Here is a 27,044-nt window from a genome sequence, read left to right as displayed (position 1 = left end):
TTTCTTATTGTGAAGACCAATTCCCCAAACTGTCAATTTCTCACCAAAACATCTATTTCCTAGATGACATTTCTAATTGCGAAGACCAATTCCCCAAACTGTCAATTTCTCACCAAAAAATCTATTTCCTAGATGACATTTCTTATTGTGAAGACCAGTTCTCCAAACTGTCAATTTCTCACCAAAAAATCTATTTCCTAGATGACATTTCTTATTGTGAAGACCAATTACCCAAACTGTCAATTTCTCACCAAAAAATCTATTTCCTAGATGACATTTCTTATTGTGAAGACCAATTCCCCAAACTGTCAATTTCTCACCAAAACATCTATTTCCTAGATGACATTTCTAATTGCAAAGACCAATTCCCCAAACTGTCAATTTCTCACCAAAAAATCTATTTCCTAGATGACATTTCTTATTGTGAAGACCAATTACCCAAACTGTCAATTTCTCACCAAAAAATCTATTTCTTAGATGACATTTCTTATTGTGAAGACCAATTCCCCAAACTGTCAATTTCTCACCAAAACATCTATTTCCTAGATGACATTTCTAATTGCGAAGACCAATTCCCCAAACTGTCAATTTCTCACCAAAAAATCTATTTCCTAGATGACATTTCTTATTGTGAAGACCAGTTCTCCAAACTGTCAATTTCTCACCAAAAAATCTATTTCCTAGATGACATTTCTTATTGTGAAGACCAATTACCCAAACTGTCAATTTCTCACCAAAAAATCTATTTCCTAGATGACATTTCTTATTGTGAAGACCAATTCCCCAAACTGTCAATTTCTCACCAAAACATCTATTTCCTAGATGACATTTCTAATTGCAAAGACCAATTCCCCAAACTGTCAATTTCTCACCAAAAAATCTATTTCCTAGATGACATTTCTTATTGTGAAGACCAATTACCCAAACTGTCAATTTCTCACCAAAAAATCTATTTCCTAGATGACATTTCTTATTGTGAAGACCAATTACCCAAACTGTCAATTTCTCACCAAAACATCTATTTCCTAGATGACATTTCTAATTGCGAAGACCAATTCCCCAAACTGTCAATTTCTCACCAAAAAATCTATTTCCTAGATGACATTTCTTATTGTGAAGACCAATTACCCAAACTGTCAATTTCTCACCAAAAAATCTATTTCCTAGATGACATTTCTTATTGTGAAGACCAATTCCCCAAACTGTCAATTTCTCACCAAAAAATCTATTTCCTATATGACATTTCTTATTGTGAAGACCAATTCCCCAAACTGTCAATTTCTCACCAAAAAATCTATTTCCTAGATGACATTTCTTATTGTGAAGACTAATTACCTGTATTGTCAATTTGTCACCAAAAAAATATTTTTGTGATGACTTTTCTAATTGTGAAGACCAATTCCCCAAACTGTCAATTTCTCACCAAAAAATCTATTTCCTATATGGCATTTCTTATTGTGAAGACCAATTACCCAAACTGTCAATTTCTCAGCAAAAAATTATTTCTGTGATGACATTCTTATTGTGAAGACCAATTACCCATATTGTCAATTTGTCACCAAAAAATATTTTTGTGATGACTTTTCTAATTGTGAAGACCAATTACCCAAATTGTCAATTTCTCACCAAAAAGTTATTCCCATGATGACATTCCTTATTGTGAAGACCAGTTACCCAAAGTGGTCAATTTCTCACAAAAAATTAATTCCTTGACATTTCTTATTCTGAAGCCCAACATGAATCCAGATAATCGTTAGCATTATAGGATTTATGCAAAGTTTAGATCTTAAATGCGGAAGCAACCCATTTATGAGTTTTATCTGAATGAAACTGCAAGAACTTGAAGAATGAACTACCAAGCTTACACAGTCTTCGTTCTAGAAATGCTTGTTTACATTAGTTTCCCTTTGCAGAGCTGAAGATAGAGTACGTCACTACATGATAGATCAGCTGAGAAACAAGAAGTTTATTATAATTGGAGAAAACAAAGTGCACAAGACGCTGAAAGATCTTGTGGAGTATCATAGCAAGGTATTAAAATATTAATTTACAAGTACTAAAGGCTACTTTAACTCACCTGTAAATAAATGTAAATTACTTTCTGATTAGTTTAGCATACAATTTCTGATAGTAAAGTCACAATGTATACTTTAAATTCATGATTTCTCTTTGTGATGCTGTGCCACAGGTTTTACAATCCCAGTTATTTTTCAATACAAAATTTATGAAGGTGATGTCAGATAGTAAGTGTACTGTTTTTTTATTTCATGATGCATATCAATGGTTTTAATGTCACAAATTTTTATTTTTGTTGTCTTAGCTTAAACATATCACTCACTTCTGCTAACATGTCACCAATCAAATAGTTCATGGACACAGGTGAGACATTGTGTTAGAACTGGACATGGGCAGGACAGTAATGTGGAACATATTTTCTTTGAATAAGTGATTTGAATTAAATTTTGCTGTATTGATCAAAAAGCATGTTTTTTTCTTCTTTTTTTTGTCTAAGCTTCAAATAATAACTTCATTTTTTTACTTAATTGAAAACTACAAAAAGATGCATGTGCTGTATCAAAAAACAAATAATTTATTTGAAAATAAACTCCTGTTAAATTATGTCTCCATATGTTATTAACAGAATAAAATCTCCAACTGGAATGGCTTGCTGAAAACACCATGTGGCCAGGTAAGTGTACATTTCTTGTAACTATTTAAAATAAATTGTTCGAAAGAAAACTAAACTTAAGTTAATAGGAAGCGATGTTGCGGGAAGAATACTAAAAAATTGGGAATGATAGCCACTCATGTTTTGACCATACATTGTCCACATGTGCTGAAAAAAGTCATTTTAAATTGATTTTAATACCAAACAGATAATTCTGTTTCAGTAAATTAAGTATTTAGTTATTCCCACAGTATTTTATAGTTAATTTCACTGTAACACTGCTCTAACCGGAGCTTTAAAAATGTTATTAAATGTTTGTGTAATAGCTTCAACAGAGCCTAATAGATGGCTTGATTTCCATTCTTCATTCATCTGTCAGCTATCTGTCATCCATCCATTAACACAAGTTATTACTACTCATCTAAATCTAAAGTTATCACTACTCATCTACTTTAAAAATTGTGATGAAACTTTACACGAACATTCATCCCAAGATGCTAAAGAAGAATGATACGGACCTGACAACCATTATGGCCACCACAGCAGCCATATTGAAAATCTTGTTATTGCTGCTCCTCCTATATGGATGGACATTTCAGTATACGGTTGGAACATGCTCAGGCCTTTGCACCAGTGATTAGAAATAGACCTTGGAAAAACTAGAGTAGCCATAGCCACCATTTCATATGCATGTACCTCGTTGACCATAATGACATCATGTGCACTTCCCTCACCAACAAAGCTCGACTGAAATGATTTATTCTTAGCCAAACATTCCTATTTTTTTTTTTATTCAAGCTTGAATTCACTGGAGAACTTTCTTTTTCTGAACTTGTGATAATTCCATAAATTTATCATAATGCTTTTGACATGGTGCTATTTTGTCTAGTGTACTGTAACATGTGTCCAAGTTCTCTGCGATTTTCCAGAGATTTCTCCCACTTTACACTTGGTATCCAAGATGGAAGTTTTTAGAAAATCAATGAGGTGTTCTCATTGATCCACATTTGTTTTCACCAAACACCTTCTTATGATGTCTAGCTGGCCCTAAATGAATGACTTCTTATGATGTTTAGTTGGCCCTAAATGAATGACTTCTTATGATGTCTAGTTGGCCCTAAATGAATGACTTCTTATGATGTTTAGTTGGCCCTAAATGAATGCCTTCTTCTGATGTCTAGTTGGCCCTAAATGAATGACTTCATCTGATGTCTAGTTGGTCCTAAATGAATGCCTTCTTCTGATGTCTAGTTGGCCCTAAATGAATGACTTCTTGTGATGTCTAGTTGGCCCTAAATGAATGACTTCTTCTGATGTCTAGTTGGTCCTAAATGAATGACTTCTTATGATGTTTAGTTGGCCCTAAATGAATGACTTCTTATGATGTTTAGTTGGCCCTAAATGAATGACTTCTTATGATGTTTAGTTGGCCCTAAATGAATGACTTCTTATGATGTTTAGTTGGCCCTAAATGAATGACTTCTTCTGATGTTTAGTTGGCCCTAAATGAATGACTTCTTATGATGTTTAGTTGGCCCTAAATGAATGACTTCTTCTGATGTCTAGTTGGCCCTAAATGAAAATGATGATTTTCTGACATCCTCTATAACCACCATGGCAGCCATTGTGAAAATTGTTACTGCTATGCCCCTTGAACAGTAGGTCATATTGATCTAGGGTTTACACCAGAATCATGTTCGTCTGAAAATAACTTATATTATAAATGATCAGAAGAGACAGGACAAAATAAGCCCATCAGTATTAAACCAAAGTTTGCTCTTTCTTTGCCCTTAATAGGAACACGGTCGATGTGATTATGAAGATTTGGTGGATGAGAGATTCTACTTCACACTGGAGGAGCAGTTAAAGAAGGAGGTGAGTAGACTGGAGAATATTTATGAGATATTATTGCATGTTTGCTATCGAATTAGCAAATAATAATTTTCCCAACGTAGTCTTGAATAAATTAGTCAAAATGTATAATCCATGTTAGCATGCATGTAATGTCAAATCCCTGGACAGGTTTTAATTATCAGCATGTTAATATATTACATGTTATATAAAAATTAAAGTACTATAGGAACTAGATCTTTTATGAAAAATAGCTTCTGCAACATTGCATCCTGCTGTAATTAAGGTCTTTGCTTAAGAATTTTTAAATGAAAGTCATTGGATATATTTCTAAAAAAAAACTGTGAGTACAGAGGATGTAGAAAACAGTAGATATAAAGTGCAAAATTGTGAGTCCAAGGCTCATAGTTATAAAAACATCCTCATGTTTAAAGTCAGATGCAATTTAAAATTCTGATGTCTGATTGGTCAGACGTTTTGTGCTAGCCAATCAGACATCAGAACTTGGATTGGAATCTGGGCTTTAGCAAGAGACTATGTTTATAACATGTACCCAGGGCCAGGAACTGGAGGGACTTACTCTTACTTGAAACAGAACCCATCTAAGATAAAATATGTTGACACATCACATCTGGAGTCTCACATTTATGTGGTAGTATAGATGTAGTACACAGATCATGAATAATGACATTCGAAGTGACAATACAGTATATCGTGTCTTCATCTCAATATTGTGATGATGATGGTACAATGAGAGAACTTTAGATAATAATAATCTGATGTAAATTATTTGAAAATTGGACAAAATCATATAATTGATTGATTTACCTAGCTTTCTTGTTTCATATAGTGTCACTATTCTTCTTCAATTTTATCATTTTTTGGCCATATATAATAATGAAATGACCTTTTTATATTTATACAGATGTTAAAAAAGGAAGTAATACCAGGGTGATACTGAATTATTTGAAACTTATCATATGTTATTGAAAATGAAAATAAGTTCAGGGCTGTTCTGTTTAAATATACATAGTACCGAGGGAAGTCAATTTAAAAAAAACATATGCCAGGGTACTTTGATTTCACATAGTTCATATTAAAATGATAAGAAATTTAAATTGCATCCATGGGTGAGTACCCCACTTTGAAATGGCCTTACCTGGGTCCCATGTATGTTTTAATGGAACATCCCTCAGGAAATTTATCTACAAATCATTATATCTATCATAACATAATGGCAATAAACATCTGCTAATTAGTTGAGAATATATTGTGAAGAAATTTTGAAATTGTTTTCATTAATATATCACCAACATTTCAGGATACATATAGAAAGCCAAATAAGCATCCTATGCAGAGGAACAGCGTAAGGGATTAATCAAATCATGCTCATTGTGGTTGACTTTCCTGTGCTTTTATGTGCTTCATCAAATTAGAGACAATTGGCTAGTAACATTTTTTAGTAATGAAGTTGATTGTCCCAGTACTTAATGTGAAGTCATATATTTTGTGGGTATCATTTCTTGTGGTTTTGTGAACAGTGACATTTTTGCTGATGTTGAAATTCATGGGTTATTGAAAGTGTTCCTTTTATTTCCACAGAAGAATCATTGTTCATTGGATCTTTGAATTCATGGTTTGTAGCAGCCACAAAATCCACAAAATTTGGTACTACATGGGAAATAAATGAATTCACAGTATGTGATAGGCGTATGTACTTTTAGCCTAGCCCACTTTTTCAGGTGGTACTGTAATAATGTTCCATCGAATGAATAAGCAATTTTTTAAAAGAAATATGATTTTTGTGTTCATTAAGGATTTGTTTTTGTTATATCTTTGCCATTTTAGCAGAGCTTATTATGTATTGTCCCTATTTGTTAATCTATGAATGTGTTAGTTAGTGTTTCCTTTCTGCATGATAACTTGAAATCTTTAATTATATCTTCACCAACCTTTCATGAATTGCACTTGAAGTAATAACAAGTGTATCAGTTTTGGAGTCAAAAGGTCAATGGTCATGCTCAGTGTAACCAAAGGAAGTTGAATGGATTTTACACAATAACATTAGTTCTGCATCACATACTTGGACCAGACTTTGTAAATAGCTTGTATTTGGTTAAGGTAAAAGTCTTTTGATATTGTCTTCAAAAGGTGAAAAGTCAAGGTCATTAACTGACAGAAAACAAATGATTTCTGTGCAGTAACATTAGTTCTGTATCACATACCTTGACCAGTGTTTGTGGAGGTCATGCACTTGGGGTCCGGATGATGTCTATTAATTTTGGGATTTAAAAGGTGAAAGGTGGGTGTTGCTGTGACTGAAAGAAGAATATTGGTTTTTTTTTAACAATAAGATTAGGTTAGCATCACATACTTGGACCAAAAAATGTGGAGAGTTTGCAAAAGAAGTCTGTCAGTTTGGGGGTCAAAAGTCAAGGTCACTGACTGACAGAAGAAAATGTTTTTTACATAATAACTTTAGTGTTAAGACCATGTATCTTGATCAATGTTTATTGATGGCATACTTAATGTTTGGAATAGTTCTGTTGATTTTAGGGTCAAAAGGTAAAAGGTCATGGTCATTGTGCCTCAATGAAAAATGGGTTTTGAAGAATAACTTGTAGTCTAGAACAAGTTATTTGACCAACTTTTGGGGATGGCTTGCAGTCAGCATAATAAAACAACCTATAGATTCCGGGATCTAGAGGTCAGAGGTCACATTCATGGCAAGTCTAATAGACAAATATATGGTTGTGACACTTGCTTTGTTTCAAGCTCATATACATTCAGAAGATATAGGTCATTGTGAATCATTGGTCAGCAATCTCCTGCCAACCGTGCCCATGCAAATCTTCTTGGTCACTATAGAATTTACCTAATTTTCCTGGGTGTCTTCACTTTTAATAAAATTCAAATGTTCCTCCAGTAAACAGAATTTCAGGCTTTATTTTACGTTATATAATTGACCAGTGAATCTCAACCTTTGATATGAGAATGATTTGCAAGGTTTATTTCTATTTATGTTGGCATGCAGCATGCATGGTTCTTTGTTTGATTTGGACTGGTAAATACATATATGTTAATCTTTGGTTTTAAAGTAACTGTCACTTTCAAGGAATGTCAGCATCATAGGTTTGGGGAAATAATTAGCATGTATTTCTGTAACAGTTATGGTAATATAATATCTTTGAAATATCTGCCAGTAGCGTGAAAAGAATTTGAATTATTCGATTGATGGTAAGTGCTAAAAATAAAAAACATTAATAAAGAAGAGAAATCAAAATTCAGAGGCTAAATCAACTTCCCGTTGAACAGGATCTCATATTAGCGTATCATTGTTTTAAGGATTTGTAAGTTACCGTATGTATTCACTTATAAGACAAGTCCAACTGCAAATAACATAGACCCAGATCTACCTTTGCATAATGCACTGACAGATCCTGGTCTGTGTTTCTTCAACTGATTACTCCTAACAGACAGCATAGACCCAGATCTGCTGGCAGATTATGCAATGGCTTATCTGGGTCTTTGCTGTTTGCAGTTGGACTTATAAGTGAGTGCATATGTTACAAACCTTCTCTGTGAGGTTTTATATTAATGAGGATTCTAACTGCAGAAAAAGATTGTCAAGACTTCTTAAACATAAATTCACAGTTTTAATTTCTGAAAATTCTTCATTTATGTCTTCTCATTTTCATGTGTCAAGAAACTCTCTTAACTAAGTTACAATTATATCATTGTTGATTCTGTTTATTCAATTTTCTTGATACATGAAAATGAGAAGACTCGAAAACAACAGATACCATAAAAATCTATGTGGTAATATACACCCAGCCATAAAAGTTAAGAGCCAGATCACATGATGTGCCAACAGGTTATGGACTTAGTCTTGGTTAGGGACTTAATCTTGGTTAGGGTGTCAGTCTTGGTTAGGGACTTAGTCTTGGTCAGGGACTTAATCTTGCTCTGACCAGACTGTGTCTGCATATAGAGTTTGCAGATATCAGTCTAGGGAAAATAGGTTTTGATTGTTTTAGCAACAGAAGTTCTGAAAGGTTATCTAATTGCCAAGGTAGAAACCAAACTAGAGTGATCTTCTCATTGGTTGAGTGGTTGGACCATTTTCTGCCACTTATCAATTACTACTTCTGCTTGTGCTTGGTTGTGTGGTCTTTCTTAAGACCACACAAATACTGAATTAATTTGTGCCTTTTGATCAATTGAGCAATTTTTAGGAGTTTTCTCACACCAGGCAAGTATATTCTAGCTATATTTTTCCTTTTCTTTCTTGCTCTATCATCATCATAAACAATATTTGGCAAATCAGTTGGCTAACTTGTTGATGTGATCTTTTTTTCATCAGTACTATCCTAATTGCTTGAACTTTGGTATGTAGTACTTTCACTTCAGCTTTGTTGATGAATTCAGACAAGTAATTGTTCTGTTACTAAATGATACTTGTCAGGTTGTAAATTCCTTGGTCATTTTGTCTAGTCATAGCATCCTCTTCACAGTAAATTCAACATGATGCTTGACTGATTTCATCTGTGTATGCCATTGTTTTGCTTTTTCAATTTGTTATCATAGTTAAGTCTATGGGCTGCAAATGGGGATATTTTTTCCCAGTACATGCAGTCCTGGCTCTAGGATATAGACAGTGCCAGACATGTGGCAATGACTATCCCATACCTAGATCTGACCATGGTGCTGTATATAACCTGCACTGAGATTGGTGAACCATCTCACGTCACTCCGTAATGGACTTATAGACCCCTCACTGGTCCCAGCTCTATTGCAACCTGCTACTGGTAGTGTACACACCATTCTGATATGCTCTGTGTAGTTCTGGACCGTTGATCTTATGAATGCCTGGAGATAATCATGTTCCAGCATGGCCAGAGCCCCATCCTTGTTCACTCTCCTGCTTAAGTCTGCTTTGCCATCTCAGTTGTCATGTGCATCACATTTCTAATTCTCTGTTGTCCCACTCTTCTACATTTTTGAAGATTTTTGCTTACAAGCACCTTCTTCCCATTTGAATCCACTGATGTTCAGAGAAGATTCAGCCTTCTGGGCATTAGAGATGTGCATCACCAGCTTGGTTCCAATACAGTACATATCGTGACACTTTGAATTCATTTCTTCATAGGTATCGTACTGTTAATTTGTTTAAAATACATATAGCAATACAGGAGGGATGATACAAATTAAGTATTTCACCATGGGCACCATCAATTGCATTAGCAAGGGAGAGAAATGACAACTTCATACCATGTATGGACTTTTGATGGTGCAAAATATCCAATTTGTAATGATTTAGGAGGTATGGAATGATCTATTTTCATGATTTAGAGGCACATTAATAACATACTTTTATCTGGTTTTTGCATATGACACTGTATTTGCATTGCAAATGTGTAGCAGGGTTACTAGTATTAGTATATCAGGGTCACTTGTATTAGTATATCAATGTCACTTGTTTTAGTGTGGCAGGGTTACTAGTATTAGTATATCAAGTCAGTTGTATCAGTGTGGCAGGGCTGCTAGTATTAGTATATCAATGTCACTTGTATTATTGTGGCAGGGTTACTAGTATTAATGTGTCAGTGTTACTTGTATTAGTGTGGCAGGGTTACTAGTATTAGTATATCAATGTCAGTTGTATTAGTGTGACAGGGTTACTAGTATTACTATATCAATGTTGTATTAGTGTGGCAGGGTTACTAGTATTAGTGTGTCACTGTTGTATTAGTATGGGAGGGTTACTAGTATTAACGTGTCAATGTTACTTGTATTAGTGTGGCAGGGTTACTAGCATTAGTATAGCAATGTCACTTGTTTTAGTGTGGTAGAGTTACTAGTATTAGTATATCAAGGTCAGTTGTATTAGTGTGGCAGGGTCACTAGTATTAATGTGTCAATATTATTTGGATTAATATGTCAGTGTCACTTGTATTAGTGTGGCAGGGTTGCTAGTATTAGTGTGGCAAGGATACTAGTATTAGGGTGAACAAGGTTACTAGTATTAATGTGGCAGTGTCACTTGTATTAGTGTGGCAGGGTTACTAGTATTAATGTGGCAGTGTCACTTGTATTAGTGTCACTTGTGTTAGTGTGGCTGGGTTGCTAGTATAGTGTGTCAGTGTCACTTGTATTAGTGTCACTTGTGTTAGTGTGGCAGGGTTACTGGTATTAATGTGTCAGTGTCACTTGTATTAGTGTCACTTGTGTTAGTGTGGCATGGTTGCTAGTAATAGTGTGGCAAGGATACTAGTATTAGGGTGAACAAGGTTACTAGTATTAGTGTGGCAAGGTTACTAGTGTTAGTATGTCAGTGTCACTTGTATTAGTGCAGCAGGGTTACTAGTATTAGTGTGTCAATGTAACTTGTATTAGTGTGGCAAGGATACTAGTACAGTAAAACCTGTTATGAGATACTACCCCTTCTGCCAACAAAAAATGGTCTATCAAGACAGGTGGTCTTTCAATGCAGGTTTGTACAAAAAGACCAGTTTCCAAGGTCCAGTTTCAGAACAAATTCAAGAAAAATAACCACAATCACTGTACATATATTCTATTCTTTATTAATAGTTCTTGCTAAAATATTGTATGCATTCATCTAAAAACAAAATTACATAGCAATAAAGATATACTTCTATCATTAAACATGAAATCACATTTACATTTGAAGATCACATATTTCAACATATGAAATCGTTTCTGAATTACTTGTTTTCCTTTATAACAACTTAAGTTTGTTTTACCAACGTTTGAACTGCTTTTTTGTGAGTGGTCTGATCTTTTACACTTCTTTAAGTTACAATAATTTTCTCCCGACTTAAAAATTGTCTCTTTTAAGTTGGAGGTTCATCCATTGTTATTAAGGTTCTAGGTGTTAAAATTATTAGTGCTGAGCTTTAATATTGAGCATAAAGATGGTCTTTACTGGGCTATGGGAAAATATGAAAAATCTATACATGTGCATTGCATATCTAACAGCTAATGAAATGAAAAGAAACAATTATCTTATCCAGAAATAGAACCATTTACTCAGAGACAAAAGTCAATGGCTTCATTAAAAGATGACATACAGGGATTAACTCTATAAGCAAAGTGTGTAATCCAGTCACACCAATTTGAATATACGACAGCTTTGTGATTGGGTTGTAATCACTTAACATTGGGGCAAATACAACAAACAACACAAGTCTTGAACACTATTAATCGAATCCCACAAATGATTCTGTCTTGCTGGTTTAATGGACAATGGCCTTATTCACCCCTGGCAATATGAATTAACTCTAAAGACGAACAATATACGCGCCCATTATGTCAACTTTGGCAATACAATGGCAATTCATGACATGTACATTAGCCTGGTTTATGGACTGTAGTATTTATCACTGGTAGCAACAATCCTTTTTTTTTAAATATTCCTTTTATGTTTGTTTTTTGATCAGAACAATTGTTGCTAATCAAGTGGTCATTGTCACAATTGATTACATATAGGTCTGTAGTGTCTGTCTGTTCTCGCGATATGGTTGTTAATAGGGATACTGGGTCCTACGATAAGGCCAGGAAGCAGGCTAAGTGTAGAAATAATTAGTCTGGTTCCCTGCTTTTTATTCTCCTTGTGTTGCTCACCCCATATACATATAGCGGAGAACAATGCTGGGAACATATGAATCAGGGAACCAGACTAGGAAATAACATATACTTTAGTCAGGTTTACGACAAACTATTAAGCACTATAGGCATAGCTAAAAATATTCAGACATCGGTGATCAACCTATTTTTTTAAAAATTGTAAAATTTAGAATGATAAGAGCAGTCTTTTTTTTAAAGGGATTAAATAAAGGTTGGTAGAGTTTATCCTCATTTTTGCGATGCGTTCATAGCAGTGTCAAAATGCATATTTTGCCAAGCCAGCACAGTTGCTGGTCACATTCAGCAGGTATTTGCTCATAACAGAGCATTTATATAATAAAATCGATCCATGCATTTATGATTGTGGTTGGAAATGACAGGTGGTTGCTCATAGCAGAGGTCGCTTATAGCAGCTTTTACTGTATTAGTATGGCAGGGTTACTAGTATTATTTTGTCAGTGTTACTAGTGTTAGAATGGCAGGTTTGCTAGTATTAGTGTCACAGTGTTACTTGTATTAGTGTGTCAGTGTCACTTGTATTAGTGTGACAGTGTCACTAGTATTAGTATGGCAGGGTTAGTAGTATTAATGTGGCAATGATACTAGTGTTAGTGTGGCAAGATTACAGGTGTTAGTGTGGCAGGGTTACTAGTGTTAGTGTGGTAATGTTACAAGCATTAGCATGGCAGGGTTACTAGTATTTGTATGACTAGGCTATTAGTATTAGTGTGGCAAGGTTATTGGTCTTAGTGTGACAAGGCAATTAGTAATAGTGTGATAAGGTTACTGATAATAAAGGTTACTAGTCTTAATGTGACAGGGATATTAATATTCCCTGAATATCTGCTTATGATTTTGTTGCTAACTGTTCAATATCCTTGTAATAATTTGACCCCTGAAACCCAAAACATTTGCAGATGGGAGCCCTAAATACAGCTGAAGGTTAACATTTATGATTTTATCCACTATTTTGGTCTAGCAGAGCATGATGAGATCAGAACTTTTTTCGTATAAATTTGCTCTACAGATATTCTATTACTTGTGATGCAGTACATATTGGGATATTTCACAGATATTCTATTACTTGTGATACAGCACATATTGGGATATTCCACATATTCTATTACTTGTGATGCAGCACATATTGGGATATTCCACAGATATTCTATTACTTGTGATGCAGTGCATATTGGGATATTCCACAGATATTCTATTACTTGTGATGCAGTGCATATTGGGATATTCCACAGATATTCTATTACTTGTGATGCAGCACATATTGGGATATTCCACAGATATTCTATTACTTGTGATGCAGCACATATTGGGATGTTCCACAGATATTCTATTACTTGTGATGCAGCACATATTGGGATATTCCACAGATATTCTATTACTTGTAATGCAGCACATATTGGGATATTCCACAGATATTATATTACTTGTGATGCAGTACATATTGGGATATTCCACAGATATTCTATTACTTGTGATGCAGTACATATTGGGATATTCCACAGATATTCTATTACTTGTGATGCAGTACATATTGGGATATTCCACAGATATTCTGTTACTTGTGATGCAGTACATATTGGGATATTCCAGCAGTAATATAGATACCTATACCATGTAAGGTTACAGAAAATAATGCAGTGCTGAAACATATTGATGAATTGTTACACCTGTACTCTACATTGATCAAAGAGGTTTACTGGCTTCTGTCCCCCAATGCTTTGTCCAGCTTTGCCTACTCAATGGCTGCTTATAAAGATCCCATTATCATTGATCTGCATTCCAGAAGGACCAGCCATCATTCAAACAGCTTAGTCTGGTCCAGCCATTAAAGTACTACATTGCTTAGAAAGGCAGTTTCAGGAACTTAAGACCGTACTAGTGGCCTAGTAGTTAGAGCTTCAACCTCAGATGTGGGAGGTCGCTGGTTCAAACCCCAGCCAATCATACCAAAGACTGATAAAAAATGTTACTAACAGCTGCCTTGCTAGGTGCTCAGCATTAAGAGGTTAGTGTTAGGACTGGTCAGCCTGGTATCAGGATAATGTGACAGGGTGGGACATCATACTACATGTCTGCAGCATGATGCCCAGCACTAGACATCACTGTAAACTGCCACACTGCAGACATCATAGTGCTATGGCTGAAAAATTGTTAAAGCTACGTTACAAAATCCAAATCACACATACACACATGCACACTCAGCAACTTAATGCAAATAGACCTTTCCTTACACATTGATGACTTGTCACATTTCAGCCAGGCTTTCTACAAGATACTCCAATGGCTTTTCACACTGAAACCCCAGCTTAGAACATCAGTGTTATAGGCCTGGAATTCTGGAGGTGGGAAGACTCTAGCTCCTTGCTCTGGTATGGGACAGTCTTGACAAACTGTAGGTCTTGCAGAAATCATCTCAGATGGCCTCCAGATCAGCTTAGTGATACCATTATTATGGCCTATTTTCACTGCCTATATCCAAAGTTAGCATTATGCATCAGATAAGCTTTCTCCTTCCATGAACGGCAGTAGAGATTGTTCACAATGCAAATGCACTGGGATTTTATTCCAGACTTTCACTTGTCTCCAGAGCCAAGGGCAAGCTTAATTTTCATAGATCTAAAGTCTCTCAACCAGTTCATTTTTGTACCATGATTCAGAATGGAGACAGTGAAATGTTTTCTTGGTGCCATTGAGGTGGGAGACTTGGCAATCAGCCTGAAACTACAACATGTGTAACCTTACATTCCCATTCAGAGGTCTTCTTGAAAATTCCCATGGTTCATGCTCAAGGACATGTTGTGCCACTTAAGGACACTCCCCTTTCAGTCTGAAAATCAGTTCCTGGATCTTCACAAGAACCATGGACAGAGTTGTGTTGCACTTCTGAGCTACCTCAACATCCATGACATCAATGAACTTCCTGGTTGGCATTCTGTAAAAGCACAAGGTGAGTTATCATTTGTGTCAAGATATGAAGTTCATTCTTCTGCTTCTGCTTCACCTTGGATTCCTTGTCAAGAATGACAAATCCAGTTTCATCTCATCCCAACATTTCATTCCATAATATATGGACTTAAAAACCATCTTGAACTGAATCTTTCATCCTCAGGAACATATCTAGAAAGCCAGCTCTATAGCATCTACCATTTGCTAAGAGAACAGAATTTCAGCCCAGCAATTTCTTTGTCTCTAGGGTCTTCTCACTGCAGCAGCAGATCCCATCATCCTGGGTAATCTTTTCATATCACGACAGATGATTTTCCTAACCTAGTGGTAGTCAGAATTTTTTTCTCAACTCGACAAAAGGATAAGTTTTGATCTATATGAGGTTTTATTTCACTAAATGGGAGGACCTCATCTGGCTCATAGTGGGCATCCCACTGCAGGACCAACTGCCAGAAATTATAATCTGCACAGATGCCGGCATAACAAGCTGAGATACCCACCTTCTGCTTTTCTTCAGCAGGGTATGGTCCCTTTAGGACCACTCATTACACATCAATCTCTCCTGGATTTGTTTCACTTATGGCAGAGATGCTGTCTGGATAGGCTTTCTCATTCTGTGTAACAACTTGACTGTTATCAGTTACATTAGAAGAGTACCAAATCTCCAGACCTCTGTCTTTCAGTTTGGATTTTCTCAGGTGATGTTACAATATGTCAACAAATCCACATTCATGCCCATCACATCCCAGGCATTCTTAATATCCTCTCTGATTCACTGTCCCAATGAAATCAGCCACCTGATACCACCCTTTGGTCATCAGTCAAATCTGTACTCAGTGGGAGTTGACCTGTTGTGGACCTATGTCATGAGATGTAATGCAACTCTCCATTCCCAAATCCAAATACTCTTGCAGTCTTCTTTCGCTGAGTTGGAATGATGCATATGTCGTTACCTTAACCCATCTTATGCCCAAGGTCTTGCAAAACTTCAGGGAATTAGAGTGTCATCTAATCCTGACTCCTCCTAAAAATGATGAATCATTGATCAATTGAACTTAACTATGGGAATTCCCAAGAAGATCCTGCCTTTTACCCACTTGCTCAACCACATTATATAAAGCATGTTTTCGGAATGAAACTGTTCTCAGAACAAGTGGTGGACATGTTTGCTCAGCTAAGAAGACACACCACTTTGAAAGCCTATGAGGAATAAGGGACAATGGAGAGTTATCAGTGATATATCAGAAAGTCCTGTCTCCTTTAAAAGCTTCAGCACTGCAGATAGTTAGCTTCCTCCAATGAGTCTTTGAAGAGAAGAAGTTAGCTCACATCACAATCAAGAACTACCATTTTACAATGTCCAACACATTTTGACATCATGAAAGGGAGGATATAGGCCAGAACAAAGACTTTTCTTTCCTTCATGCAAACTTTGACTTCAAGCTTTGCACCTTTGTCTGAAATGGAATCGTCAGTGGATTCTGACACAGTTGAACAAGACACTCTTCTAACAGATGTTAAGATCTTTATGACTTACCTCCAATACAAAAGTTTCATTGTCAAGAACAGGCCCATAGGTCATCTGTTCTTGGTCTTGAAACCACTGTCTTCTTTGGACAATTCATCCAGGGGCCCCGAGTGACCAATTGGTGTAAAGCACTCAACATTACGGATCACTGCCACCTCACCTCTGTCTGCCTGGGTTCAAGTCTCAGGTTCGGCCAGTGTGGGTATGTGAGAAAGCTTGCCAGTAGCTTCTCGTGGATTGGTGGCTCTTTCCGGGGTTTTCCCTGGTTCTGATTATACTTCTGTACACTGTCATTAAAAACACAAATAGCTCTACTTCCACTGGATATGACATGCGTAAACTCCGTACAAGCTGTTGCCCAATCTCATATAATTAGATGCTGCATAACGAACATTAGATGGCTGGAGACAGCACCAAATTCAGAATGATAGACTTAACTCTATCCTTCTCTTAACTGTCCTCTGTATGTATTATGATTGGATAACATATTTGTAGGAGAAACCAGTTTATAGAGTAAATTATATTTCATTGATAATATTTATCCAGTGATAATACAGGCACACTATTCCATATCCTCCATTTAATTACCTTTCTGGAAGTACATGCACAGCCACCCCAATAGCAACTGGTGACTGATAGGATTTGGTGCCACACCCTCTATCCAAGGGGAGATCACTCAAGTCTGACTTCCTTCTTTGCAAGCAGATGACTATTTATCTTGGGAGTACTGGATTTGCAAGGTAGTGGATGCATGCTTAACTTAACAAGGTGGGATTAGTATTATTGAAGAAAGATATTTTGCTCTACACTGGTTTTCCTAATGTTTCAAAAAGTATGCTTGATCAGTTAAACTTGTCCATTAATGCTCATGTCATGTGCTTTCCTGAGATTGATGCATCTTGATATTACTATGCTGAAGAAAAAACCCAACCATATACAGAAACATGCTTTTCTCAACAATTTAAAAAAAAACATGCTTTGACTAGTGCATGTGTAATTACTTTTTAAAAACTCGCCATTTATTTGCTCACTTTAATCCATTATGCGGTTACTAATGTCATAAAATTACTTACTTAACTTGTGGATCATTGTCCAAATTTAAGGGGTCCTGGGGTGGACAAAATGGTAGAAATGCACTATGTTGATGTAGAATAAGGCGACATTGTTTAGGGAGTGATGTATCTTAAGAGTGAACCCTTTTAAGCAGTCATTAATTCATTTAGTAGTTTTTTTATTTGTACTGGACTCCATGATAAATTATAACATTGTTTTTACAGGATATCAGATGAATTTTGTAAAAAAATTATTGTTTTTCATCATGAAGTCAATCAGTAACAGTTTGTACGATATTTCATGAACTTTAATATTGATGACATAAACTCTATGATTATGCTTTAGATCAGGGGTCGACAACCTATTTTACATAGCTTGCCACTTTCATCTGGATTAATTACAAAGTGAATGAGCACGTGCAATCAGTAACAGATTAACACTGTTAAAAATCAAATGTTTGGCTGCCCTCTTGATGTGTTACCTTGTGGCATGCATACCGTAGGTTGCCGACCCCTGCTTTAGCTTCATGTCTTTCTGTACAATCAGTGCTCAATACCCATGCTAGCAAAAGATTTCCCCATGTCTTTTTATAGAATCCTTCCTCTGCATCCCTGCCTGTTGAAATTTCCCCATGTCTTTCTGTGCAGTACATACTCAACACCAATGCCAGCAGAAATGTAACCATGTCTTTCTATACAGTTCACCTTCTGCATCCCTGCCAGCAGTAATGTCCTATGTCTTTCCACCCTCATCACCAATTGTCAACAGAAATGTTCCTGTAGGCACTATAATCATGATGCTTCTTAAGCATAATAGTTGTTGTTGTTGTAGGGTTTAACACCATTTTTCAGCACACAATAGGCTATACATGTCAGCTAGAATAACTGGTGCAGGAACACCCGGGAAAACCCCAGCAAGAACCACTGACCCACGGGAGGCTACAAGCAAGTTTTCTCAAATACCAATATTGGCCAAGCCCAAGACTCGGAAACCAGGGCGATATGGCAGTGATTGGTACAGGCGAGTGCTTTAGAAAATATGGCCACCTGGGGCCCCAAGCATAATATTTTAACTCTGGCTCAGAAGAGAAAAAAAAATACCTGTACTCAATATAAAAGTATAATCATAAAACATCCAGTACTAAGGAACCCTGTTATAATTTTGCATCATTATCACATGAATTTAGATAAAACACTGTCACTTTATGACTCCCTAGTTTTCAATAATTTCTAATTCAGAAGTTATGGGCCCCAACTGTTGCTTTATGGTGTGGTTCCTTTTGAATGTATTTCTATGTGTTTTGCATTAAGATCATGGATGTCAAAGGACTGTAAGTATGGTATCTTATCTTGGAACAGTTTTTTTAATACTTTTAGTGCTGAAAGTTTCATAACTTTAGGCTTGAGTTTAGTTCATTCTCATAGCCTTACAGAAGTCCACCCCCTACCATGAACCTGAAATTTCATGAAAGTTTAACTATACGGAGCTTTTTCCATAATGCATTTATCTTCCCTTGTAAGCATAATTAGGCCATTTTTTTAAGTCTCATTGTTGTATATAATATATGTAACATTTTGATCATGTTTATTCTGCACTGAATGCTGAATGATTGATGGAGGAGAGATTAGAATTCATTAGTTGTACTTGTGTGGAATTAAAAAATTCCACTATATTTCTGAATTTTTAGGCAGAAACAAATCTTTGCTTCCTTCCCACAAAGTTTGACCGTGAGGGTAGGATTTTCCTAACATTCATAATGCATTTGATAAATTATAATGGTTACAAACCAGCAAAATCTGTCCTTTTAGTATTATAATTGCTAGAAACATTGGACAATTCATGACATTAGAAGCATAGTGCACTTATGCATGTCAGATAGGAGTATCTAACATTCATGTATGGATACGATAATTCTTTCCAGTTCAGAACAAGTGCAAGAGAACTCTGTTCTACCCAACATGTGACCTTTATTCTCATTTGTGAACTGTTACGACCTTCTACTACAAGCATAGTGCACACAAAGTCATATCAACTTTCTGATTTGCGTCATCACATGAACTTTCTTTCACAATAATCAAGTTAAACATTAAATGCAGCACACATTTGTATTAAAATGAGCAGTGGATGAAGTTAAGTGTCAGCAAACAAGCCAGTTTGTAGTGATCGACCTAGCTGCATGTATGCATCTTGAGTCAAATTTTGAGTTGAAAAAACGTTTGTCATAATTGATTTTTAAAAAATTCATATTCTCATTATTATTTGTGAATGATAAATCAGTTATAGACCGAAGTGAAGTTTCACGAAATTTCACTGAAAGTTTTGGTCGAAATATTAGTGAGATTTCACTGAACTTTTTGTTGAGATCTCACCAAAATATCACTGAAATTTACGTGAGATTTAAAAGAAATGTGACAAATACTTTCACTAAAATTTCACTGAAAAAGTTTGGTGAAATTTCTCAAAATGTTTGACAAAACCTTTAACTGAAATTTTTGAAATGTCTTACTAAAATTTTACTTCATTTGTTTGGTGAGATTTTACAAAAAAAATTACCAAAACTTTCACTGAAATCTTAGCAAGATCTCATTAAAATTTCAATGAAATTTTGGTGAAATCTGATCAAGTTAATATGAATAGAACAGAGCAAGTCAAATGTTTGACCAAAACCGCCAGTAAAATGTCTTAAAAGTACTAATGCAATTTGACTGAAAAAATGAGATTTCAGAGAGTTACTAGACACACACACACACGCATATATATACATGTACTGTATATATTATTTCACTGAAGTTTCAGTCATGTTTCACAGACATTTCCAAAGGTTTCAAATGGAATAATGGATATGTATTATATGGCACTTTATTAACAACTGTAATATTTCAATATAAATGAAATAAAATTATACAACTGTTATAATTATATGACATCTGTGAGATAAGGGAGATGTACTGCAGACTCAATATTTGAAAGTACAAGCTGATACTATAGTGATTGCTTGAATGAGCCCTTGATCCAAATGCAGCCATGAAAAGCATTTAACATGATATAAATACACTGATTTTACTCAGAATTCTAACACAACTAGAATATTTTGCTAATATAAACAATAATATCACTCATGACATTGCAGGATGATTCTACTTGTGAGCCATGAAACCCCACACAAATATGACCATCATTGTTAGACATGGGTGTCTAGCAATAATATCATCACTTCCCCACCAGTGATCTATATGATGTCCCTCCTTAAATTCTGGAAGTGAATCAGTATGGTGTTATATAATCTGGAAATCATCCTGGTTCAATTTCTTCTCATTTAACATGTTAGCAGCTACTATACTTAGAGCTGGTAATAGTAGTTCAAATCTTTATGTCAGAAAACACAAAATGCTGTTCCTGGCTTTCAGTTTTCTCACAGATTGACCATTTAATTTCTGAATGACTTTGCATTCAAGCCATTCTCATTTCCTCACACTTTTCAAGCTGTTGTTCAAACTTGTTTCCCAATTGAAAATTGTAAACACTTAAGTTAGCAAGTATCTTCATTCCCATCAGTTTCTGTTATGTGAAGATTCATTGGGCAAGTACATACCTTTTGACCAATCAGAAAACTCTTTACAGTGATCATCTGTTAAATAATATACTGAATGAATACTATTTAAGGATCATTGTGGAATCGGACCCAACAGACCAATTTTTTATAAAAACATTTTTGGAAATAATATATTTTAAAAAAATGGTTAGAGTCAAGGAAAATTGGATTCAGGCCAAGAGAAAAGCAGAATTCTGCTTTAAAATTGAAAACAACCTTATTGTCTGAGGGCAGTTAAATCCCAGTTCAAGTTAAACAAAAACAGGAAAAATAACAATGCATGATGTGGAACGAAGATGTTGTTCTCAAAATGAACAATAAATTTAGAGCTATCAGAAATGGAAAATATAAGTTTTGCTGAAATTTGTTCATAATGTAGAAGAAACAAAAGATAAATTATATTAAAATGGAATAAAGGTTCATTGTTTATATCAGTAATGTACTGTTTCTCAATGATATTATTTAATTGAAATTCCAGTGATATATTTTCCAGTGATATATTTTCATAACTTTCAGCAAAATCTCAGTGAAATTTCAATAACAAAATCTCAATGATATTTTCAGAAAGTTTGGCAAAATCTAAGTGAAATTTCATGGAAATTTGGTGAAATACCATTTGGTGAAAAAAGTTTCTTTCAGTGATATTCACTGAAATTTCAGTCACATTTTTGCAATGGCTGACATTAAATATGGATGCCACCATGAACATATTGAACATTTTGTCTCTCTAATTCTCATGAATGGATGGTCTTATCAACACAACGTTAATAACCAAAAATGTTCTAATGGTGTCCGTTTTGTCCAGAATTAAATTGGTACATCCATTATGACTGCCACAATGGCTGACTTGAAAGTCATTTTAGCTCAGGATATCAGAGATGGTTTCAACACTTGACAGTTACAAGAAAAAATGATCTTATCTTGAATTCCTGGAACTTCTTTTCAGACATTAGAGTATTAGTCACTTTGAGGGACTCTTGTTGAACAGGTTGTATTTGTGATAAAGTAAAACATATTATAGCAAACCTTTTGTGCCCATCTCTTCCCTTAAACTCTTTTGAAACCAGTTAACTGGTTCATATCCTTATTATTATGATTCAGCTTGTTGACTCTGTGCTTATACTGTACTTACTGTGCTCTACTGTTGTAGTATCAATATGTAAAAAATGCCTAATAAATAATTATATAAAATGAATTTATTTTTTACATATTCATAAATTTATACCAGGTTTTAACAGTGTAATAATCTTTATGATGTAGAGAACCAAACAACAGATACAGAGAATGAGTGGAAGACCATTGCCCCAACCCCCAGGAGTGGACTACGATGAGCCACCGCCACCAATACCTGTACGACGCAGCATGATGGAAACTAACATTCCACCCATTCCTGAGAGGAACTATAGTGTGGCACGTCAAACAGGCCATGGTGACAAGGCAAGCACCAATATGAACAGTAGGCAGTTGCCAAAAGGTCCTAATGAGGCATACAGTCGACTTCTCAATCATCAGGTAATTATAGTTTCTGTCTCATGCACAATATTACTCTTGTAGAGCATCCACCTTGGATGCAGGAGGATGTGGGTTCAATCTCCGGCAGCATCATACCAAAGGCTTATCAAAAATTGTACCAGCAACTGCTGCACTTGGTACTCAGCATTAAGAGGTCAGTGTTAGCACTGGTTGGCCTGGTGTCAAGATAATGTGACTGGGTGGGGCATGATGCCACATATCTGCGGCATGATGCCTCAGTGCTAGACATCACTATAAACTGCTACACTGAATACATCATAGCGATATGACTGAAAAATTGTTAAAGCTACATTAAAAAGCCAAATCACACACACACACACTCTTCTAATAAATTCTCCAGCCATACTTGACCAGGAATCCTGCAGGAAAATTGTTGGTATTTTCCATCCTTACACAGCATGGTGTTGGTGATTTTGACTGGAATTCAGGCAGGAATCCAAAAACAATAGAACTGGAAAATATAGCAAAATATTAAAATTATTATAATAGGATTCCTGCCAAAAAAATTCAATTTGTTATTTAGCTATGATAAAAAATGCCAATAACTCCACCTGGGTAGCAGGATTTCTGCTGGAATTTAGCAGGACTTCTGTTTGCAAAATAAGCAGAATTCCTACTAATTGCTAAGAAAATGTTGTATTTGTGAAGGAAAATATTCTTTATCTCCTTCTTTCTTAAATATATCCTTTTTTTATGTAGTCATTAAAAGAGCATAACTTTTTATCAGTTTTAGAATGGTCTAATTGTGACCAAAATATCAATCAGAATGCATAGGAGATCTGGTTACATTGGACAGCCAATTAAAGGACATTTAGTTTATTCCTCTTGCTGTTTTTGTGTTGATGTTTGTGTATTGTTATTATTATTATTATCTTTACAGAATGAACAACATGGAAATTACATGGATCCTAAGCACTAAATAGACTGTTCTGCAGTCACCTGAGTTTGAGATTTATCAAAAGGAATTCCAATCCAGAGCCATACAAGACCCAGGTCATACAGACAGAAATTGTACATGATAGTGGGAAAGAAAGATACTTGTTTTTTGCACGTCCAGAACATAAATTAAAATTTCCTATTGATAATCATGCATTATTTCCATTTTGAGAAACAATTATTTGTATTTGTTCTAGATTTAAAAGCATATTTAAGTATTTCACATTTCAGTGTAAATATACATTCATTTAAAGCTATTATCGTAGACAGAGTTTTATTTTAGACATTAATGTCACTATATTGAGATTTATCCAATATTTTTTTTGCTTTTCTACAAAATATACATATCAGTTTTTTATATGCTTGATCACATTCCATTATTCCAGTGTTTTGGAACACTGTATATGTTTGTAACATTCCATTACTCCAGTGTTTGGAAGAATAGTGTATATGTTTCTTTAGTCCACCTGCAGAATTCCTAGACCCTGGTCTTCCCTTGCATTGCTTACAAATTACTCCTAAAAACCACGTAGACACAGAGCTGTCTGGACATTATGCAGTTTACTGTTGGAATCTAACTTATAAGCAAGTATGTACATTACATCAATTTATCTTAAATTATTTTTGATAATGTTGTTTGACTTAAATCTGGCTATTTGTAGTGTTTGATATTAGGTTGTGTAATAAAGGAAAAAACCTGTCAGTTTTTAACTGGTGTATTTTTTAAATACATGTCATCTGCTAATGACTTGCGGGAAGGGACAGTTGCATCATGTGTGCACCAATGTGATGTCAGGTGTGAATACCCAAATCTGGCCCCACCACTTGCCTCCATATTTACTCTTATTTTATGTCTTTCTGTTGATTAAATTGTTTGGTTACTTGTTATATTGATTCAAATATGCCTCAGCATCACAATTTATCTATTTGTCTAATAAGGAAAATTGCTTGAGATACTGTCAGCTGCATCTTACAAGCGAAGTTAACCCTGACTGACCTCAAACAATTTGGATAATTAAAACAAACAAGCTTATTCAGTACTTGGTTTGATTTGTTTAGATTATTTTGGAAAAAAAGAATAGTTGATAAAAGTCATCAAAAATGGCATATTATATAGACTTGCAGTTTTAGATGACAATTGCTTATCTGCAAGGAGTTATTTTTATATAGTGTTAGGAACATCTGCTGCAGTCAGTTTTGCATTTTCAGGCATTGAGTGCAACATGAAGAAATCAATAATAAATTAAGACTTAAAAAATTGTACTAACAGCTGCCTCATTTGGTGCTCAACATTAAGAGGTTAGTGTTAGGACTGGTCCGCCTGGTGTCAGGATATTGTGACTGGGTGGGACATTGTGCTGTATGTCTGCGGCATGATGCCCCAGTGCCAGACATCACTGTGAACTGCTACACTGCAGACATCATAGTGATATGACTGAAAAATTGTTAAAGCTACATTTTTAAAATAAAGTCCAGTCCAAATCAATAATAAATTACATACCTCAAGTCACTGGTAAATATATTGAATGAAATAATATCAAAAGAATTGTTGTTAGGATTTTTGGACTTTATCCATTTAAAAAAATAGGAATAATTATTGGCCAAAAGTGATGGAATCCTATTACACAGAGATTTATGAATGATAGCATCTGTTCTTACAGATACTCTAACTTATTGTTGAGTCCAACTGCAAAGAACATAGACCCTGATCTGCCGTCATATGATGCACTAGCAGGTCAGACCCTATGGTGTTTGTTCTACTAATTAGTCCAAGAAACTGAGTAGATCCAGATCTGCCAGCTCATTATGTGACTGCAGATCTGGATCTGTGCATTTTGCAGTTTGACTCGACTTATAAGCAAGTATATATGCTGTTCTCATTCAGATTAATGAGACAAGGACTTCAACAAATGTTTTGTGTAGGTAAATAAAAACTGCAAAAATTAAAGTCTCTACGATTTTAAGCGTCTCCCAGATTTAAAGGGGCAAGATCTGGGCACCCTACCAGCTTGGTTATTACGATGTATTGCCTTTGTTAATGTCGTGCAGAATTGACTTAAATTTTATTCTTGACAATTGTATATTTTATTTCTAGAAAAACATGACATTAGATGACCCATGTGTCCCATGGGGTCTGCTTCACATGTAACAGTGGATAAAAAAATAATCAATGTGTCAGTTAATTAATACTTGTTGTGTAAGCCTACAAACAATGACAGTGAATGTGAGACAATTCTGACCTGAATATGTGAAAGTTAAAATATTTTTCTGACAATAGAGTTTATTCATCTTAATTCTAAGTCCCTTTATCCATTTGTTACTTAAATATGATGTTACAGATGGAGATAGTTTGCAATATTTTAAATGTATTTGTGAAGTTTGGTCTGAATTAGAATATATGTGTGTGTGTGTGTGTGTATATGTATATATGTATATATATATATATATATATATATAAATATATATATATATATATATATATATATATATATATATATAAACACACACACACTCTCTCACTTTTACATTGTTCTACCGATTACTCCTGACAGACTGCACAGACCCAGATCTGCGGGTGCATTATGTGATGGCAGATCTGGGTCTGTGCAGCTTGTAGTTGGACTCATCTTTTAAGTGAGCATATCTGGTAAATGACACGTTTAGTGTTTGTTGAAAGCAACACATTTTTAAATACTCAATAAAAAATATCCTTGCCATAAATGGAATTTCTGTTGGAGGCATACCTACAGAGTTATGTGGGAACAAAAACATTAATTTTGTTCAAAACCACAAAATTATGTTCCCTTCCCCAGGACATCAATAAATTTACATGTACTGTATTTTTTTTGTGCCTCATAACTGTAGCAATTATATGTATGGAGTCATGCACATTTCCAAATTTCTGTGCATTTGTAATGATCTGACTTTACATATTTGAATTATAGTAGGATGATGAGGGTCGAGATTAGAAATTCAACAAAGATAACTGTTGAAATAATTAAGTGTTAAAATATTTAAGCAAAGAAAGAAAAACATGTAATTGTTTGTTTAAAATCCAGATGTGTAAAAGTGTATAATAAAAATATATGCAGAATCATTGTTCCAATTACAAGGTAATTTTAATTGTGATATATATATATATATATATATATATATATATATATATATATATATATATATATATATATATATATATATATATATATCTGAAAATGTTTATTATGGCATATTTTGAAAAAGATCTATTTTGTGTTTTTAAATTTGTGAATTAT

At 34.9% G+C, this 27,044-nt stretch overlaps 1 protein-coding gene across 2 annotated transcripts in view; it reads left to right on the top strand.

Moving 5' to 3' along the window:
* Nucleotides 1-26,227, top strand: part of LOC149801489 (myosin-IIIa-like) — a 122,015-nt gene extending 95,788 nt beyond the window's left edge. Inside the window, exons 26-31 of one of the 2 annotated variants that reach the window (XM_089955654.1) lie at nt 1,914-2,031; nt 2,642-2,689; nt 4,466-4,543; nt 5,841-5,885; nt 22,564-22,815; nt 23,717-26,227. In XM_089955654.1, the coding sequence (XP_089811780.1) occupies nt 1,914-2,031; nt 2,642-2,689; nt 4,466-4,543; nt 5,841-5,885; nt 22,564-22,815; nt 23,717-23,755 (580 nt within the window). In that variant the 3' untranslated portion in view covers nt 23,756-26,227. The remainder of the gene's footprint in view (nt 1-1,913; nt 2,032-2,641; nt 2,690-4,465; nt 4,544-5,840; nt 5,886-22,563; nt 22,816-23,716) is intronic. The other variant, XM_089955655.1, reaches the window with a different exon arrangement.
* Nucleotides 26,228-27,044: the final 817 nt, after the last annotated feature.

Source organism: Sinohyriopsis cumingii, chromosome 4 (genome assembly GCF_028554795.1).
Source record: "Sinohyriopsis cumingii isolate HCF-2022 chromosome 4, ASM2855479v2, whole genome shotgun sequence".
Taxonomy (NCBI): domain Eukaryota; kingdom Metazoa; phylum Mollusca; class Bivalvia; order Unionida; family Unionidae; genus Sinohyriopsis; species Sinohyriopsis cumingii.
The sequence above is the reverse complement of the archived record's forward strand: the minus strand, read 5'-3'. Positions and strand labels throughout refer to the sequence as shown.